The sequence below is a fragment of the Leopardus geoffroyi genome, chromosome B2 (genome assembly GCF_018350155.1).
Source record: "Leopardus geoffroyi isolate Oge1 chromosome B2, O.geoffroyi_Oge1_pat1.0, whole genome shotgun sequence".
In the NCBI taxonomy this organism is placed as follows: Eukaryota; Metazoa; Chordata; class Mammalia; order Carnivora; family Felidae; genus Leopardus; species Leopardus geoffroyi.
In genome coordinates this window covers 137,990,563-138,009,652 of record NC_059332.1, presented here as the reverse complement: position 1 = coordinate 138,009,652, position 19,090 = coordinate 137,990,563, and the positions used below count along the sequence as shown (strand labels likewise).

The 19,090-nt window shown below is 34.6% G+C and overlaps 1 protein-coding gene and 1 long non-coding RNA gene across 9 annotated transcripts in view; one reads left to right on the top strand and one right to left on the bottom strand.

Annotated features, from left to right (window-relative positions):
- RGS17 (regulator of G protein signaling 17) overlaps positions 1 to 18,840 on the top strand; it is a 98,358-nt gene extending 79,518 nt beyond the window's left edge. For all 3 annotated transcript variants that reach the window (XM_045500085.1, XM_045500084.1, XM_045500086.1), the window contains exons 3-5: positions 249 to 338; positions 2,672 to 2,906; positions 11,795 to 18,840. In XM_045500085.1, coding sequence (XP_045356041.1) covers positions 249 to 338; positions 2,672 to 2,906; positions 11,795 to 11,983 — 514 coding nt within the window. In that variant the 3' untranslated portion in view covers positions 11,984 to 18,840. The remainder of the gene's footprint in view (positions 1 to 248; positions 339 to 2,671; positions 2,907 to 11,794) is intronic.
- LOC123609192 overlaps positions 1 to 19,090 on the bottom strand; it is a 119,002-nt gene that overhangs the window by 76,299 nt on the left and 23,613 nt on the right. The gene's annotated exons all lie outside the window — the stretch shown is intronic.

Genomic DNA, 19,090 nt, shown 5'->3' with positions numbered 1-19,090 from the left:
AGAATGTAGAACAGAATCCATTTTTGAGATTATTATTTACTTCATTATTTTATTAAATCATTGTGATTCCTTTCGTCAACATAGGCTCACCCATCATTTCAAAATGGTATCACTCTTCTTGTGCTTTATATAGTCTCACATTGTTGAGGATAAAATTCTTCTGCAAAATCCTTTCCTGGAATTTTTTTTTCTTTTCTTTAACTAACTGGTTTTCCCTAGACACACTAAAGTGTTATACTACCTTGCAGCCTCACTGTTAGGAATGAAGAAAGAGGAGAAAATGCAGGAAGACCCACACATACCACCAAAATGGAGAGCATCCAGGTCCTAGAGGAAAGGTGAGTGGGGTTCACCTGGTAATTGTGTCTTGTTCTGGTACACTGTTCACATCTACTCAGTGCTGAGGTGTGATCTCTTGAGTCCTGGTACTCCTCCAGATGGTTTTGTGGAATGAACACCATCTCAGCCTGGGAGATCTTATTTTGTGATGGTAATTGCTTTTAATCAGGTTTTTCTATTATCAGTGTTAAGCTATCAGTGAACACACTGCCTCAGTTTATCTTTCTCTTTTAAAAAGTAATGATTATTAACGTGCAATAGCCCCCATTGGCCCTAATTCTTTACCTGCCTTTTCTATGAATATTTTTTCTAAGTTTTTCTCTATCAGGGAAAAGTCTAAAACAGACACAAAAACATATGTAACTACCTAAGTTGGCCAGAAAGGGCACCCAGTTAGTTCCTGGTCCCATTTCCATCAGAACAGACTCTAACCAAGTATTTTCTCCAAAATGAGAACCAACTTCTCATTGCAGTGTCTACAGAATAAAATTAAAATCTAAGCAGATTAGTCATATAATTATAGGTGCTTTCTTTTTCTGCTTCTTAGAAAATTTTAATGTTGATGCTCCATGGTAATTTTAACACCTTTAAATTAAAAAAAAATTTTTTTTAATGTTTATTTATTCTTGAGAGAGAGAGAGAGACACAAAGCATGAGTGGAGGAGGGTCAGAGAGAGAGAGAAGGAGACACAGAATCCAAAGCAGACTCCAGGCTCTGAGCTGTCAGCACAGAGCCTGACGCAGGGCTCAAACCCAGGAACTGTGAGATCATGGCCTGAGCCGAAGTCGGATGCCCAACCAACTGAGCCACCCAGGCGCACCCCCACCTTTAAATTTCTTTTAAATAAAAGAGGAAGTTCAGACATTTTGGAATAGTAGCAAATCTACTTAAAATACTTGATCAGAAAAAAATAAGAAAAAATAAAATACAGGTACTTCTCTGACCAAATTATTTCAGGTTGGAAAATTCTTTTTTTTTTCTTTTTTTTCTTAAAGTTTTTATTTAAATTCCAGTTGGTTAACATATAGTGTAATATTAGTTTCAGGTATACAATATAATGCCCATCATGATTAGTGCATTCCTTAATCCCACCACCTACTTAAGCCCATCCCCCCGCCACCCACCTTCCTTCTGGTAACCATCAATTCATTCTCCATAGTTAAGAGTCTGTGTCTTAGTTTGCCTGTCTCTCCCCCCGCCCTTTTCTCATTTGTTTTGTTTCTTAAATTCCATATTATGAGTTGAATTATATCGTTTTTATATTTCTCTGACTTATTTCACTTAGCATAATACTCTCTAGCTCTGTCCATGTCATTGCAGATTGGCAAGATTTCATCCTTTTTATGGCTAAGTCATATTCCATTATATATATGTATACCACATCTTCCTTACCCATTCTTCAGGCGATGGACAGTTGGGTTGTTTCCATAACTTGGCCATTGTAGATAATCCTGCTATAAATATCAGGGTGCATGTATCCCTTTGAATTAGCATTTTTGTATTTTTTGGGTAAATACCTAGTAGTGCAATTGCTGGATCTTAGGGTAGTTCTATTTCTAACTTTCTGAGGTTAGAAAATTCTTAAATAAACCAATGGATAAGAAAGCAAGATCAGGATCAAGTTAACCATAAGAATCTCCCAAGCTGCTTCTTTCCATTTCTTTGATGTATACCAAAGGAGTGATAACTGGTGGTTTCTGAATGAACACGGCCACTGAAAACTTGAATATAAATATCTAGAAAGCCCTCAGTGTCATTATAAAGGCCCTGTCCTTTTTAACTCTAGTAACTCCATTCATGGTAATAATTCATTCATAACATTTCATAGAGTATTAAAGCTTAGGAAAATGTGTGACTAGTGCACACGATATATTCTTACTTTAGATTTAGTGACAAATGAAAAAGTAGCTACCAGAAAGGAAAAGAGAAACTATACCTTATGGCTTTAAAATTAAAATCTATTATCAGATGCAAACAAAAAATTCAACTTGCCCTTCAAAGTAACACATAGGCTGTCTTTATCAATTTGTAATGCATTAAGATTTGAACATTTCCAGGCTTCCTTAGGAATTTATGATGATAATGTGCATAGTGTGTGTTGTCCCTTGCTATTTGAATGCTTAGCTCCCTAACACACACTTGTGCCTAAATGAATTTTTCTTAATACCCAGAAATAACTAGCCTAGTCCTGGCGGGTGATTCCCAGACCAGGCCGAACTGATGGGAAATGAGCACTAGATGGCAGCAAGTGAATAGTAATTTCTATCTTCCTAGGCTAAGCATTCTTCGGTCAAAGCTGCCTTTGATAATGGCCCAATTCTGTCTTTGCAGCCAAAACCCCACTTCAGATGAAGTGTTGTCCTGGTCTCAAAATTTTGACAAGATGATGAAGGCCCCAGCAGGAAGAAACCTTTTCAGAGAGTTTCTGCGAACAGAATACAGCGAAGAGAACCTACTTTTCTGGCTTGCGTGTGAAGACTTAAAGAAAGAGCAGAACAAAAAAGTAATTGAAGAAAAGGCCAGAATGATATATGAAGATTACATTTCTATACTATCACCAAAAGAGGTAAACATCCGGAAAATAATTGATGTGGGCTTCCTAAAACCAAGGATGAACCCGAGGGGACCTCTGTCCAAGTTGGGTGATGCATGGGGTGTGGACAGGCTCCAAGGCTTCCCTGGACACATAATTTAGATTCCACTCTGAGAATCTACCTGAATAGGTTTGAAGACTAGGTTTCCCCTCTATGCTTTGATCATTTATCTCTGGCTGAATCGTGTGGTAGGCTACTTGCTTTTCAGAACTAACATTAGGAAGCCTGTTAGACACAATTTGCTTAATACAGCGACTTACGCTAAAGTGGAAAAGAAGAGTTTACTGTGGGGAAGTCTTTCTCAAAGTGTGGTCCCCAGATCTCCTGTATGAGAATCACCTGGAGCATTTGTTTGAAAAGCAAATACTCAAGGCCTACCCAGGACCACTGAATCTGAATTTTTGGATATAGAGCCCAGGAATCTGGACTTTTAACAAGCTTTCCACACGCATACTAGTTTGAAGACTTCTGTAATAGGAGCTGTAAAAACAAAACAAAACAAAAGCTGCCATGTTTGTTGATGTTTATGATAGAATTGTTGCAGAATTGAAGAATGGGCCTTTATGACCCTTTAATATTCTTTGGGGAGAGATGGTAATAGCAATTCTTTTACTTATTCTAGTTATCCTAGTTTTGCCATTGCCAAAATGTACCTAATAGAGGGGACATTTCAGGCAACCAAATGAACACTTTTCCGTTAACTCTGTAAAAAATCAATTTGCTCCTGAGAAATGTTCCAGCTTCCAGAGTTTAAAGCAGGGAGGGATTGATGAGGGAGGGGTTAGTAGTGTAGCCAGGCCTCAGGAGTATGGGGTGACAGACTTCCGAGGTGCGCATTTGAATTGAGAGGTTCCCAGAAGGCCTTCTTTTCTCCACACCACCTTCTGTCTTTTCTGTCTCTGTGCATTTAAACATCCTGACCTGGTACCTTCTGTTCCACACTTCTCTCCTGTGCACACAGACATTTATAGAGTCCCCTAGAAATTGTGCTTATCGATGCCTCACCCAACCTGGGATGTGGCCCCCACCTGCCTTCCACTCCTCACCTTAAAATCTATAAAATGAATCAGTGTCTACTTTATAATCTCTATGTTTGGAGTGCTATATAAACCATTTCACTTCTAATGAGGTATATACCTAAGTCAGTTTTTAAAAATTTGTTAGTTAGGTTATAATTGCCATTGGTATTCCAGACTACTCCAATAGTATTGTCTCTACAAAATGAGGAACCTGGAATTGGATACACAAAGATTTTCCTACTTTTTTTCTTTATTTCCTGCATCAACATAGAAAAAGTATTCAGAGAAACAAGGTGGCGAGAATTTTTTCTGTAGCCTCAATACATTTATTACTGATGCCACATTGTGGTTCTAACACCATTATACTTCTATATCCCAGAAGTACATTCTTCAGGTTTCTGGTCTATCTAGAACCTCAGCATCTAACCAGTTCTATGTGGATTTTATTAGCATATTAATTTCATTCTCATTTTTATTTTAATATTGCATTACATGGCAGATATATCAAAGGATCCAATTGTGCCTGAAAATGTGCTTCTCTTGCCTGTAATTAGTGTTTGGGAAGATTATCTAGCCCATTTCTTTCCCCAAAATATATAATATGTATCATCTGAAAATGCTAAATGTCTTGATTATCTGGTTCATTCTATGCACTATCTATGATGGTGTTCTATTTTTTGTTTAAAATTTTTTTGAATATTTATTCATTTTTGAGAGAGAGAGAGACAGAGCACGAGCAGGGGAGGGGCAGAGAGAGAGGGAGAATCCAAAGCAGGCTCCAGGCTCCGAGCTGTCAGCACAGAGCCCGACATGGGGCTCGAACTCACGAGCCGTGAGATCATGACCTGAGCCGAAGTCAGACGCTCAACCAACCGAGCCACCCAGGCGCCCCCGATGGTGTTCTATTTTAAAATAATGTTGGTAGAAAAAAATATTCTCAGTTATTAAGTACATATAATTCCTTTACTTTACAGTCTCTATTGATTAGCTTTTAATTTTTATAGGAAACACTTGCCCATTGTCTTCACAGTCCTGGATTTTCAGATGTCACTGATTAATGGAGTTTTGTAAAATACACAATTTTCACAAAATTAATTCTTCTTTGGGCTATAGTTCAAAGCTATCTTAGTTGTTGATTACTCACTTATAAACTATTCAGTTTTCATTCTTTTTTCAAAAATAATGGAATTTTGTTTTACCCTAATATCTTCATTTTAAATATGAGTTTCACAAAAGTCATTAAAATATTATTTCCTGATCAAGATAATTTTCCTAAATTACATGGACTAATATTTAGTATAACAGCCATGTATTTTTTTCTCCTTTGTCTATCTATATTTGGGCCATTTCCCACTCTTGAATATCCCCTAAACACTACACAGAAAGGCAGAAGCGAAATTCAAATTTTTATCATTTTGGTACTTATGTGTTGACTTCTAAATGACTCTTGACACAGGATCTAAATTATTGGAGAGTGTGCAGTACCTCGTTTAGCCAACAGACTGTTCTTCTCTCGACATAATAATTACACTTGATCATTGTTTAGCAGCAAAAACAAACCAAAAGTAGGTATTTGCAGTTATAAAAGATAATTGTTTAAAGGTTATATTTCAAGCCAAGGTATAGATATATTTATTCTTGAACCATGACCTGAGTCACTGATACACTTAGAGTATGACGTGCACTTTCTAGCTACTGCAGAGCCATTTCTAAACTATTATGTCTCACTGACCTTTCTGTGCAAAAACTTCTCAATCTCTAATCAGCCACAATACATTAATAACTGATGATACTGAGCTATCACCCTTTGAGTTTTGTTTTCCAACCCTGGAGAGAACACATGCCACATCAAGGGAGCCCTGACTATATAGCAGTAAGGACACTGAACTCCTCATTCAAGTGCATGGGATTCTGGTTCTGACTCTGCTTCATCCTAATTGTGCGGCCTGGGATAAATTAGTTCACTTCAATGATTCATTAATCAGTTGATTTGTTTACAAAAATAAAGATAAAAAGGGACACAGAGAATAGTAAACCAAATCCAAAATGACAGCTGGGAAGCTCTTACACCACTACTTCATTCTCTCCACCAAATGACATGGCTAATCGATCCTGGTTCTTACTGTTAAAGCCAGATTCAACCTGAGAATCCCCTCAACACAATATTCAAAGCAGCCATAACTGACCAATTGGAGTTGGGATCTATTTCCCATTTGGGGGCTAGATAACCAGGCTGTTCCACCTCTGGAATTCTGTAACTGTTTGTACTTATTCAAACTATGTTTTTTATTTATTTTGAGAGCGAGAGAGACATCACATGTGAAGGGGGAAGGGAGCAGAGGAGACAGAATCCCAAGCAGGCTCCATGCTGTCAGCGCAGAGCTCAATGCCAGGCTCGATCCCACGAACGGCACGTGAGATCATGTCCTGAGCAGAAATTGAATCGGATGCTTAACCAACTGAGCTACACCCAAGCGCCCCTCAAAATATTCTTAAATAACATGAATATTTGAATCATTTATAAAATAATGACTAAATAACTAAAAATTGTTAGGATTCGATTCTTAACTAGAAACTCATTTTTCTTCACTAGACTCTCATTTAACCTTAATTTGATTGAGTTATCATGCTCCTCTTTGTTAAATGTAGAGAAATCTACATTCTTCGGGGGGGGGGGGATATATATAAATATTTTTTTTCTTAAGCCAGTGTGCTTGAAATTATTTTTTATTTTAATAAAAATTACATTTTTATGCATTTTTAATGATTTTAGCATTATGTTTTAAGTAGATGTTTGCAATCAGGAGACAATTTAACTCCCATTTCTTGGTATAGCATACATCTCAAGAGGGGAAAGGGCTAAATTTTAAATTAAAAAAAATGAGTAAATAGCATTTTTCAACAGTAAATTTTTAATGTGATGTTCTCAAAGAAAAAATAAATGGGAGCAGTAAGGAAGAATTTAATATTAACCTTGCTGCAGATTGCAGATACTTATAGCAGCTTATATTTATTAAACATCAAAAAAACAAACCCAGCAAAATAAACAACTTTAATAAAAAGTCTATTTGGGGTGCCTGGCTTGCTCAGTTGGTAGATACACCTGCAACTCTTGATCTTGAGGTTATGAGTTTGAGCCCCATATTGGGTGTAGAGGTTACTCAAAAAATAAAATCTTTTTTTAAAAGTCTATTTGAAAGCTATTACCTACCATAAACAGCATTGAGCTATTGAATGAATACATAACTATAAATCGTCAACACATGTAAGACATCTGAATTGAAGAAAACTATGTGCCATCAGTTTTTTACAAATCTCTTTAGTGATGGCATTATCCTTAACCTGGGCCGTAATCCAGGTCTGCTACTACTTACCATCCTTGTGACACTAAGCAACTCATTTCAGTGCTCCCTGACCTCATCTTCCTCATTTTGTAGAGAAATGGCATAGAAGAAGTTCAGAAACTGGCTAAATCTCTGACTTTCTGGCTCTCTCCCATGGGCATCTGACTAGTGGTAGGGGTTATTTGCTGCTTCTGATTTCATCCTGAATTTCCAGTTGCTCTCTGAGAGAAAAAAAGCAGTAAACCTATTTAAATTCCTCAATTATCTAAAAATGATGCACATGTGATAGATATGTGGATTCTCTGTGTGCAGGTATATGCCTCTTCAAGCAAAATTATGTGAATTTAGAACTTTTCAGTGAATTAGTTTTTCTAAACAGGACTCATTTTGTATTTTCCTAGATTCATTTCTTTGGGCATGAATATTATCATTCAGAACATATTTAACTTTTCCCTATGAGCCAGGTACTGGGCTAGATGTTGGGAATATGTTAGTGAATGAGGAAAACATTGGCCTGTCCTATTTATGGAGCTTACATTTTAGGAAGACAGACAAATCATGTCAAAAGCAAGTAACTAAAAACTGTGTAATAAACATTATGACGGGTATGGAGGTCAATAGTATAGTTTAGAATAGGGGTTGTAAGGTAAGGTCACTCTGAGTAGGTAAAATTCAAGTTGATACAAAGTCTGAAGACACTGATCAAAAAAGTGGCATGATATGGTCCATTATTATTATTACTAATATCACTTTACATTGGGCTTACATTTTGTTATTGACAAAATGGTCTCACATACATAATTGAATGAGTCTCGCAAGAATCCTTTAGCTCCAAGGACAGAGGGCGCCATCTTACAGCAAAAGAAATGGACTCTCAAAGAGAGGAACAACTGTTGTAGGGCATCAGAACTATACCTATCTGATCCCAAAGGTCTTCTGATCCCAAAGGTGTTGCCCTTTCAAGTGTAATATGCTGACTAGTAGTCCCATTGCTTAGTATTTTCTTCATGACACTACTGTAGATTTCTATAAACCAGCTAGAGAATTTGAGACAGAATGAGAAACAGTAACCATTACCATATGCCTGAATTTTCCCCCAGAAAAGCAAGATAACTTCCCCATCATTTGCGCCCTACCAGGAATATGGTTTTTGCACTGTATCCTACCAATGATCTTTGTTCCAAGAACAAAATTCCAGTAGTCTTATTTGCAACTCATAACCATTTTCAGTAGAAACAGTCAACACAAAATAATCTGACTAAAAGTACACATGGTATTAATTTATTAAAACTGATGGGAAAACAGATATTCTTTATAAAATTTGATATGAGAAAACCAAATTTAGTTAAAATTAAAAAGAACATTTCCAGTAGCAGAAGCTATCACTGGTAAAATTTAATAGGAATTTATAAGGTAAAAAGAAAAAAATCAGAATTTTACTTAGAAAAGTATCCTAAATAAAGCAGCTTTGGTAAAATTAAAAATAAAATGGGGGGAAAAAATGGAGGAAAAAACTTAATCATGATATCTAAAAAACTGTTCAAGGAATTAACCTGATTGATATAAGTGGGGTCTCCACAAGGGAAAAAGACTTCAGTGAAAATTCATCATTTTTAGTATGATTCTGCCCAAAACTTCCACAGAGTCAAAATTTCCATTGCATCTTGATGTCTGGAACGGAAAGGCAGGGTCAAAAGTTAGTATGCAATCTTCTGGCAATATTCACCTGCCTCGATGCTCTCCTCCACTGGGTAGGAAATCTGGCAAGATTAAGCAGGTATATATATATCACTGAGTTGGGTCCAGGTTTTCCCAGACCACACTAGCAAGATTTCTGTCTTAACTCTCTCCGCTTTACCTCCACACTCTTGTTGAACCTGTAGCTCTCGTGGCATTTTCCTCCCAACTGATTTGTGGAGTTGCCAGCAGACATTTTTCTGTTTGCCAGCCACTTGCTTTTCCTCTTCCTGTCTCCTGCTCCCAGTGCGAGCGAATGCCTCCAAGTTCCCCCAGGCCTATCACCAAGTTACCTAACCTCTGTAACTGCAGTTGCCACCTCTCAACACTGCCAGTGTTTCCAGCTAAAACTGCTGGTTGAATGTCGCCAAGTCCTTAGGTGCTGTCTTGTGCCCCAGCCACAGGAGTAATTCTTTTTAACTCCATTACTGCTGCACTGCACCCTTCCTTCCCCTACCTACACGTGAGTCTGTGAGGACTGAGTAACAAAAGACTTCCCATTGCCTTCGGGTAGCTCTTGTCTTGTGCTACTCAACTTTCTCTTCCCTTAGGTTGAGTTCTTTACAGGAAACTCCTCAATCCCTTAGACTTTGGACCCCAGAGTAGATGGGATCACGAGCCATCCAGTTGTGCCTGAATCCTAGGGTGACTATGGCTCGGGCCCATGCTGGGATCCACCTCCACTAACTTGTATTATAGATGTTCCACAATCTGAAGCACAAAGATGCCACCAGATGAAACTATAGATTGTTATACCCGTGGGGTTTATCCTTGTTATTTGACCTCTCTACACCTCTTTTGACTGACAACCTTTCCAAACAAGCACATATCAAGGTAAATATTTTATTTTTTAAATAGAAATAGCAAATGAGTTTTTGTTACCGATTACTAAATGTTGAATGTATGGTACTACTTTCTCTATGATCTTTCACTACTGTTTTCAGTTTGCAAAAAAATAAAACTATGCAACGAAAACTTAAGACTTTTAATAATTCAAGGTATTTTATTTCTCTGTCTTAAGATTAATGTTTCCAGCTGCAATCAAACTATATTTAATTATGCTGTTATTTAAGAAATAAATGATCTTCTTTATCACTAATATTTCCCTCTCCATTGAAACAAAAAGTTCTTAAGTTTGAAAGGAAGAGCAAAAACATTTACAAAACCAGTTGAGTGTATTTGGTTAAGATTTCACCTTACCACAACACCACTTTTCAGTATAAGATCAGTTTAAATAGTGTCAACATATTCCTATTGAGTAGAAAGACCAACAATATTTTTAAACAAAAGCTTAGAAAAAAAATCTATTTTTTATTACTCTGTACTTGATGATAACCTTAGAAGGCAATAACATAGAGAATAAAACCTAAATGATCCATTTCCAGAACACTTTTTTTTTAAGAATTCCTTTAAGACAATAAATATAGTTCAGCCAAGAGATGTCTGATTTTTTTCTGTAATGCCACCGAAATTATACCGGATCACCATTTCCTGACAAATCCTCCCATAGCAACCATTTTTGGGGTGTACCAATCAACCCAATTTCACATGGGCCATAGAGCTCAAGAATCTGAGGACACCAGATGGAAATATGAGTTACTTCAGTCACCAGGACTGTCTCAGACTGCAGGCTTAATCCCAAGAGTGGGTGGGAAAAGAAGCCTGACCAAAAAGTCTTTTGCAAAATGCTTGGGACAAAACATTTAAATATCAGTATAAAAGGTTTGTATAGACTTGTCACGAGACAAGTAATATGGATCACAATGTTCTAGTCCGTGTACAACTATGAGGACTGAGGAAACCAATCAGGACAAGTCTGTGATGGTTTGCCTCTCAGATTTTGCTAATGTCATTTCAGAGCAGAGTTTACTTCTATGCCCCAAACATGCCCTTATTGCCATTTATTTGTCCTCAGTTCCCTTTCCAGCACATCCTACCAGCTCCGACAGACAGGATCAGCATATAGTGAGGAAAAATAACAACAACCACAACAACTATCATTTGCAGAATTTAATTTATTTACACTTCAAAAACAATGCTGTACTGATTACTTGTATGGGTATTCCGAATTCCTACTTGTATTTCTCCTTTTAAAGACTCTACTTCAAGCAATTGTTCTACTTAATCTTTAGTAAAGAGATCTTCAGATGTATTTCTACATAAGGACTATATAGTTCCCTGTGCCTTGCCAGGTACACTAAGACGTGAAGAATACTTGCTGTAGTTTTGCTCCACTACAGCCTTCCACATTCCGGGTTTCCTACTTTGCCACAGTAGGACTTGTTGGGATGTCATACGATCAGGAATCAGCACTCGATATACATGCTAATATTTGCCAGAGAACTACTCTCTGCCAGATTTTTACCTTGTCCCATCAAGAGAGTTACCCCCGCAGTCACATAGTAGGAGATAAATCCTTGTTCTGGCTAGGGAATTCTCCAGGGCCTCAACAATGAATAGAAATGGTCAAAAAAAAACCCGAGTGAAATGCATAGAAAAGATAAATCCAAGTAAGCCAAGATATCTGTGAACTAAATTTCTGGTTTAAAGACAAGTTGTTTGTTTGTTTGTTTGTTTTAGTTCAACTTTTGAAGAAAAGTATGCGAGGCGATGTAGCCTTTGAGAAGGTAACCTCAAGATTTTAGGTAGTTAGATTTAACTCTTTGAAGTTTCTCTGAAATGTCACACACCTGTACTTACTTAATTGAGATCTTTTGAAAAAAAATTTTATTTAATGTATCTGCTCTTATTTCTTTTTAGGTCAGTCTCGATTCTCGAGTTAGAGAGGTGATCAATAGAAATCTGTTGGATCCTAATCCTCACATGTATGAAGATGCCCAACTTCAGATATATACCTTAATGCACAGAGATTCTTTTCCAAGGTTTTTGAACTCTCAAATTTATAAGTCATTTGTTGAAAGTACTGCCAGTTCTACTTCTGAATCTTAATTTTCATTAAAAAAAAAAATCATTTTGGAGGGCTGGGATGGGAAATAAAAGTAGATCACTAACACCAGAAGCTGAGTTCCTGGAGAACTACAGTTTAGCATTCCTCAGGCTACTGTGAAAATACAACCATATGGTCTTTGTCTCCATTTTTATCAAGGTTATCCATGGTTAAGTTTGGAGAAAATACCACATAAGACAATGAATTGCCAAATTGTTTGTTTTATTCAACACTCATTCTACTTGCAAGCAAACTGTATTTGTAGTCCTGTGAACAGTCTCCTAGTGTATCCCCCGAGGCTGCATGTACAAAGTAGAACTGCTTCATTTGCCACGTAGCTGTTGTAATATTTAATCCAATGGCATAACTTATATCCGTGTTTAAGGACTTTTGTGCAATATGGTCTTATAGAAATAATTGCCAAAAAATTGGCTGTGGTTTGCATTTTTAAATATAATCTAAGACAGAAAAAGCCAATTTTTTAGTTGTAACAATGGTATTAAACATGCTCTATACTGTGTTCAGTACACTCATTTTGAAGCTGATATTTCTGTACTTGGAAAAAGAGCTATTTATCTATGTTTGTTGGGAAATCCTGATGGGGGATTCCTCTGGTTGTTCACTGCCAAAACTGTGGCATTTTCTTTACAGAATAGTTTGCTATGTAAAAAAAAACAAAACAAAACAAAAATTTAAAAAAACCCAACAAACAACAAATAATAAGAAGAAAAGAGAAAAAAGCACAAAACAATTTGAAGATATTCTAGCTCAATGACAAATCAGAGTGATAATTGTTTTTAATTGTAATAGAACACAATTAATCTATGTATATATCAGATGTCCAATACTGTAATTAATTTATTAAAGACTGGCTCTCCAGTTCTAAAATGGTTGTGTAAAGTATGTACTTCAGCAAGAAAAAAAATTCTAAGCTCAATAACTTAGTTTTGGAATATAAAAAAAAGATTTAATAAAGGAATGCCTACATGTAGCATCATAAAATATTTTGATGAGTAGCATCTGTCCTGTGGCATATTTTCCTTGAAAGCAAAGTCTAATGAAAAGCTAAGTTTTTAACTGAGAAAAGTTTTGTAAGGGTTACGCAGAAGATAATTCTCTACTTCAGACCTTAACTGTTTTCATAGTATCTTCAGAATGACTTATTTTAAAAATGTTATAACCAAACTATTAATACTCATCCATAATTGAAAGGCAGGACAGTGCTCAAATCTTCTAGCTGCCATATTATTTTTTATAAGTACCACTAAATCTTTAAGACAAAATACTTGCCTGACATTGGCATATACTTTTGACATTCAAGAAAACAGTATCCTATCATGCACACACACAAAAAGTCAGTGTCATATTTATATCAAGGTGTTACATTTGAATATTAATATCCCCTGGAGGCTATTTTTTTAATCTTAAACTTAATAAATATAATATTGAGTAACCTAACATGAAAGTTTTAAAAATATTTATATCCACTGAGAATACTGGGCCTTATATTAAGGATGATATTAAAATTATAGGTTTTCTTTGCCATTTTTTAACTACCTCTCATTTTTTAATTTATTAAACATTTTTAAAATAAACAAGTTTGGGGTTTTTTTTTTTAATTTTATTTTACTTGAAAAGCTGGCATCGTAAGTTTCTTTTTCCATAAACTTAAAACATTTCAAGAATTGTTTTTTTAAGTGAATTTGATTTTCTAATTTATATAGAATTCAGGAGATATGGTTAAAAGGGCTATTATCTATTCCCTATGCAAATATTTTAACTGTTGCAGTGTTTGACAAAATGGGATTAAAAAAAAAGTTTGCAGAGTAGAAAACAAAATGTTCTGTTTACACTGGCGTTGCTGACTATCCTATCATATTCAGCACTTTTAAATACATTATTTATGAAAATGTAGTTAAAATACAAGATAGGAAATATTTATAATAATCATTTCTTTTAACAAATACCTGTTTTTGTCTGAAAGTGTTAGTGTGTTAAGACATACTTTATCAATGTCAGTAGATATTTACTATTTGAATAGTTTTCAGTAATATGTTAAAGAAAGATAGCTATGAAGATGTTTACAAAAAGTCCTATTTTTTCCAAAAGAGTGAAGAAAAACCTAAAAGAATCATCATTTCTATTGTGAAGTTCTATTGTTCCTAAATTATTTAATTTTTTCTTGATTAGAATTGAGTTTATTATGCTTCTATGATGTATACACATATATGTTGTAATATCATACTTGTTGCTATGTTTGAGGCACAATAAATTGGTGCACATGACTAGAAAATATGTAATATACTATGATACACAGCATGCGTCAATCTTTTTACATGTAGACTTTATATTCTTGTTGTTACTATATATGATGGTGACCTGCTAGTCATAAGTTATCTTTATAAGATACTTTGGACTATTAGATGAATTGTCTGTTTGACAATACCTTTAATATTTTACCAAATGTAAAAGATAAGGACCCTTCTAAAGAGTCCTAATCTCTAACCTGGGCATTTGTAGAATACAGACTTTGAAGTTAGTGTATCCTTTTGAAACCTGATTAGGAAGTTGCATTGAGAATGATTCTAGACGAGATTTACACATTGGATATTGGTAACCATGTTATATGAGCATTTCTGCGCTAAATTCCTATGGAGGGGGGAGGGTTTCTCATTTAATTTCAAATCGTTCAAAGTTTCTATCTAAGAGTATGTATATTTGCAACTCTACCAATTTTTAAAATATGGTATAACTCCTTCTGTTTTAAATACAGAGCTATAATAAACAAAAATCCCCCAACTGGTGTCTATGCTACCATTCCAAGAGCACAATATTTGTTATGGTAGAATTTGATTTTTCCTAGTGAATACATTCCTCCCAGGGGAAAAATTAGCACTTTAGAAGGTACCCTTTGTGTTTCAGATCGTCAGGACATCTTTGTGTACTGTTAAAATCTGCTAATGCACACAGAAAGAGCTTAATGCTCTTTCTATAGTGCCTAAATTCAGATGTGTCTATAATGGAAAGAAAAGTAGAGGATATAGATCATATATAAATACATGTAACTAAATTGGAAAGCCAGACTTCTTCAGAGATGGATCTTGTAACATAGATCACACTAATAATGGCCAGATGACGCTTCTTCTTTACTCTGGATAATTGTTATTAAGTTACCCAAAGGTAATAAAGACGCCCCGACAGAGTTAGAGGGCAGCTCTAAGCACAATGGGTGCGCTGGCATATGAACAATAGCAAAACACAATTTTGATATCAACGTTATGGAGCGCAAAAATCAAGACCATAATATGGTCTTCTTTTTTTTTTAATCTTAAAATATGTACATAGGATGACCAGTTCTGATATTTGGTCATGGTGCATGGGTGTTTATTAGTATCCTTTAATGCTGCCTAGGTTCTTACTTACAGAATGAAATGTATATCATATATTCACCTGATAGTTCAGTTTTGCAAAAGGACTATAGAAATAGGTAAATAATATTTATATATTAGGGGCAAAAATACATTTTCACCCCATTAAGCTGATTTAAAATAAAACCCAATTCTTAATTTTGAACTTACCCATTTGTTTCTATACACTTTTAACATATTGAAAAAATGTCATATCATAACTGTGACAAATTATATTTGCAAAAAATACAACATATCAGATGCTTTGAGGAATAAATATACAAGAAAGAAATTTTAAATACAATCAGAAATAGGAAAATAAGAACTCTTTCAAAAGCCACCTACAGTTTCTTAGATCTTAAAATGCCTATATAGAACCCTATCAAACATTAATTTTAAAAACTTTGTACTGGATACATTGGCAAATTATTTTGAAAGGTAGTAAAGATATTTTCTTGTCTGTGTATTTATATTGACAGCTTATGACCGTAATTTTCAAAATAATATTAAGCATTTATATTTGCATGCTCTTTTCAATTCTTTTTAAATTTCTGACCAATATAAAATGCTTATTCTTCTGAGAAACAGTATTTAATCTGTAGAAATTTTAGTTATTCCTCACTTGCTACAACTGCAAATATTTATCAATAAAACTGATAAACAAAAACTTGACTTCTCATCTCCCTGTAACATTCTTAATAGTATCCTTGCAACACATGATTGTGCACAGATTGATCTTTTTGTTCCCAAATGCCAGACTTTAATTTTAAATTTGATTTCAAGTGACATGTCTGTGTCATATGACTTTGGGCAAATATTCTATTGAACCTCTCTGAGCCTGTTCCCTCATCTTCAAATGAGAAACAGAATACTTTATTTACAGGGTAGGCATGAGAATTAAATAATGTAAACATGGAAAGAATGAAGTGTTACATATAACATTATTATTTTATCAGTGTTCTCCAGCTCAATAATTATTCCTATTTCAAGAATGTTATGAATTAGATGCCACTGTAATGCACTTTTCCCATATTCTTTTGAAACCATACTTTAAAATCTGATTTAATTATTCATCCAAAAAAAACACAAAAAACCAACCTGGGCGCCTGGGTGGCTCAGTCAGTTAAGCGTCCGACTTTGGCTCAAGTCATGATCTTGTGGTTCATGAATTTAAGCCCCGCTTCGGGCTGTGTGCTGACAGCTCAGAGCCTGGAGCCTGCTTCAGATTCTGTGTCTCCTCTCTCTGCCCCTCCCTTGCTCGCACTATCTCTCTCTCTCAAAAATAAGTAGACATTAAAAAAAAAAATCACAAAGAAAGAAAAAAATGCAACCAAGCTGATTTTAAGATGGAAGATTATATGAATTTGTTCCTGCTTTGTTCAATAATATGATTCACGCTCAGTTTTCAGTTCATGAACATCACACTGAATCTACAATCAAGAAGTAGGTTTCTTTCAATGATACACATACACAGATATATGTATATAGATGTGTGTATGTGTATAAATTGTATGCTTAAAATAAATGCTTAAATAAGATAAATCATTTGAAAATTTTATTTCCAAAGGGAAAAAACAGTATTCCCAAGGACAGGAAGAATATAAACATCAAATAATTCGCCAAATAAATATGTGGAAGTAAAGCTAAAAACTAAGTTAAGAGAGATGGGCCATTAGAAAACATGGATACTGTCATTGGAATAGAAAGCATTCTAGTATGATTTTGTAACTAATTTTACCATGAAAATATGAAAATTAAAAAAATGGTTGTTCATAAAACTTTTCATTAAACCTTTTATTTTAGAATAGTTTTAGAGTCACTGAAAAGTTGCAAAGATAGCACAGAGAAGTTCTATATACTGCACATCTATTGAGACATTTGTCACACCTCATGAAACATTGATGCATTAAGTCACGCTTATTCAGATTTCCTTAGCTTTTACCTAGTATCTTCTTTCTGTTCCAAGATCTCATTCAATATACCCATTTACTTATCATGTCTCCTTAAATTCCTCTAAGCTCAAACATTTTTTGTTGTTGACCTTGACAGTAGTGAAGAGTACTGGTCTAGTACTTTGTAAAATGTCCCTTAACTGGAATTTGTTGATGTTTTTCCCATGATTAGACAGGTGTTACCAGTTTTTGCAAGACCATAGAAGTAAAATGCCATATTACTATCATCAAGACTTATCACTGTTCATATTGACCTTGATCATTCAGTTGAGGTAGTGTTTGTTAGGTTTCACTGCCACAGAGCAATACATTATTTAATAAGTTATGTTAGAGGTAATTTCACTGGACGTTAACGCTGAACTTAAAAAAAAATTCTGAGCAGATTTTTCAGCACTGCTATTAGGTTCCATTAAATACTATGAAGAAATTATAATAAACTGGAAAGTGAAATGGAAAAATGAAACTCTGAAACTGTTAGCTTGAACATTCACTTAATGGAGGTGAAAGTGATTTTTTTCCCTTGAACTACCTTCACCTTATACTCTACATCTTTGGGTAGTAAAGATTTAATTTAATCTTCAGAAGAGGTAATTTAAATTAATAATCATTTTGCTGAGTGTTTTTCTATATTGCCCTCAGTTGAATAATGAACGCTGATTATTGAAACATTGTAAAAGACTTGATTTTTCCCCCTTTGCTTTAACCGATTTGTCATACAGTTTCTTGTATATGGTTTTAGGATGTTTGCTAAATATAAAAAAAAATTCCAGTGTGCTTGGTTCTGTAAAATTTATCATATCGAATGTGTGCAATTTTTTACTACCATGTTCATTGTACTTAATAATTTATATCCACATTTTGTACTTCACTAATATTAGTGGACCATGAAGAAGTTTTGAATGCATGAATGCAGCTTGAGACACCATACTTGGTTATTTTGCAATGTCAGAATAATTGTAGGTACTTATAAATTGAATAGATAATCCAGATTATTTTCCTCCAATTTAAGTTGTTTTGGGTTTTTATTCCCCCCGTCTTTGAATTTATTTTATCATTTTACCTATGTACAAATAATAGACTTCCTGAAAATGCTAGAATCTTCAACATGTAATAATAGAATTTGAGCATGACAATAATGTAAGAAAATTCAAAAGTTTCAACCTTTTCTTTTTGAGTTTTCTAAGTAAATCAAACTACAGCTGTTTTCATTTATTATTGTGGAAACCTATGGATATTATTGTAAAATACACATGCATCACACTTTTTAAAAATGTTTTGAATTAATAAAGAATTCACCAATGTATCCTTAGACAAGTTACTGTTTCCTCATTGGTGTAACACTATAGGAGTAAAAGGTACACTTATTTATATTACCTAAATTGCTTATGCTTATGAGGGAATATAATAATTTCGGGCTGGATTCTTTACAGTGTTCCATAAGGTTATTGCTTATTACATTTTTTCACCTTTTATAAATAATAAAGGATATTCTTGAAATGACTTGTTTTGAGAATTCAGCTGAGAGATTTATCACATTGAGTTCAAATGACATCCACCATTTGTGTTTTTTTTTAAAAATTCAAAGTTGAGTTTAGATTTGGGAAATAATTTCTAATAAAGATAAAAAAATGACCTGAGCGGTCCTGTTCTATACTCGGATCAGAATTAAAATAAAATGGGTTTCAACCCACTATCTTAAAGAACACTTTTATAAAGTAATGTGGCTTGAATACACCAAGTGAAACGAATA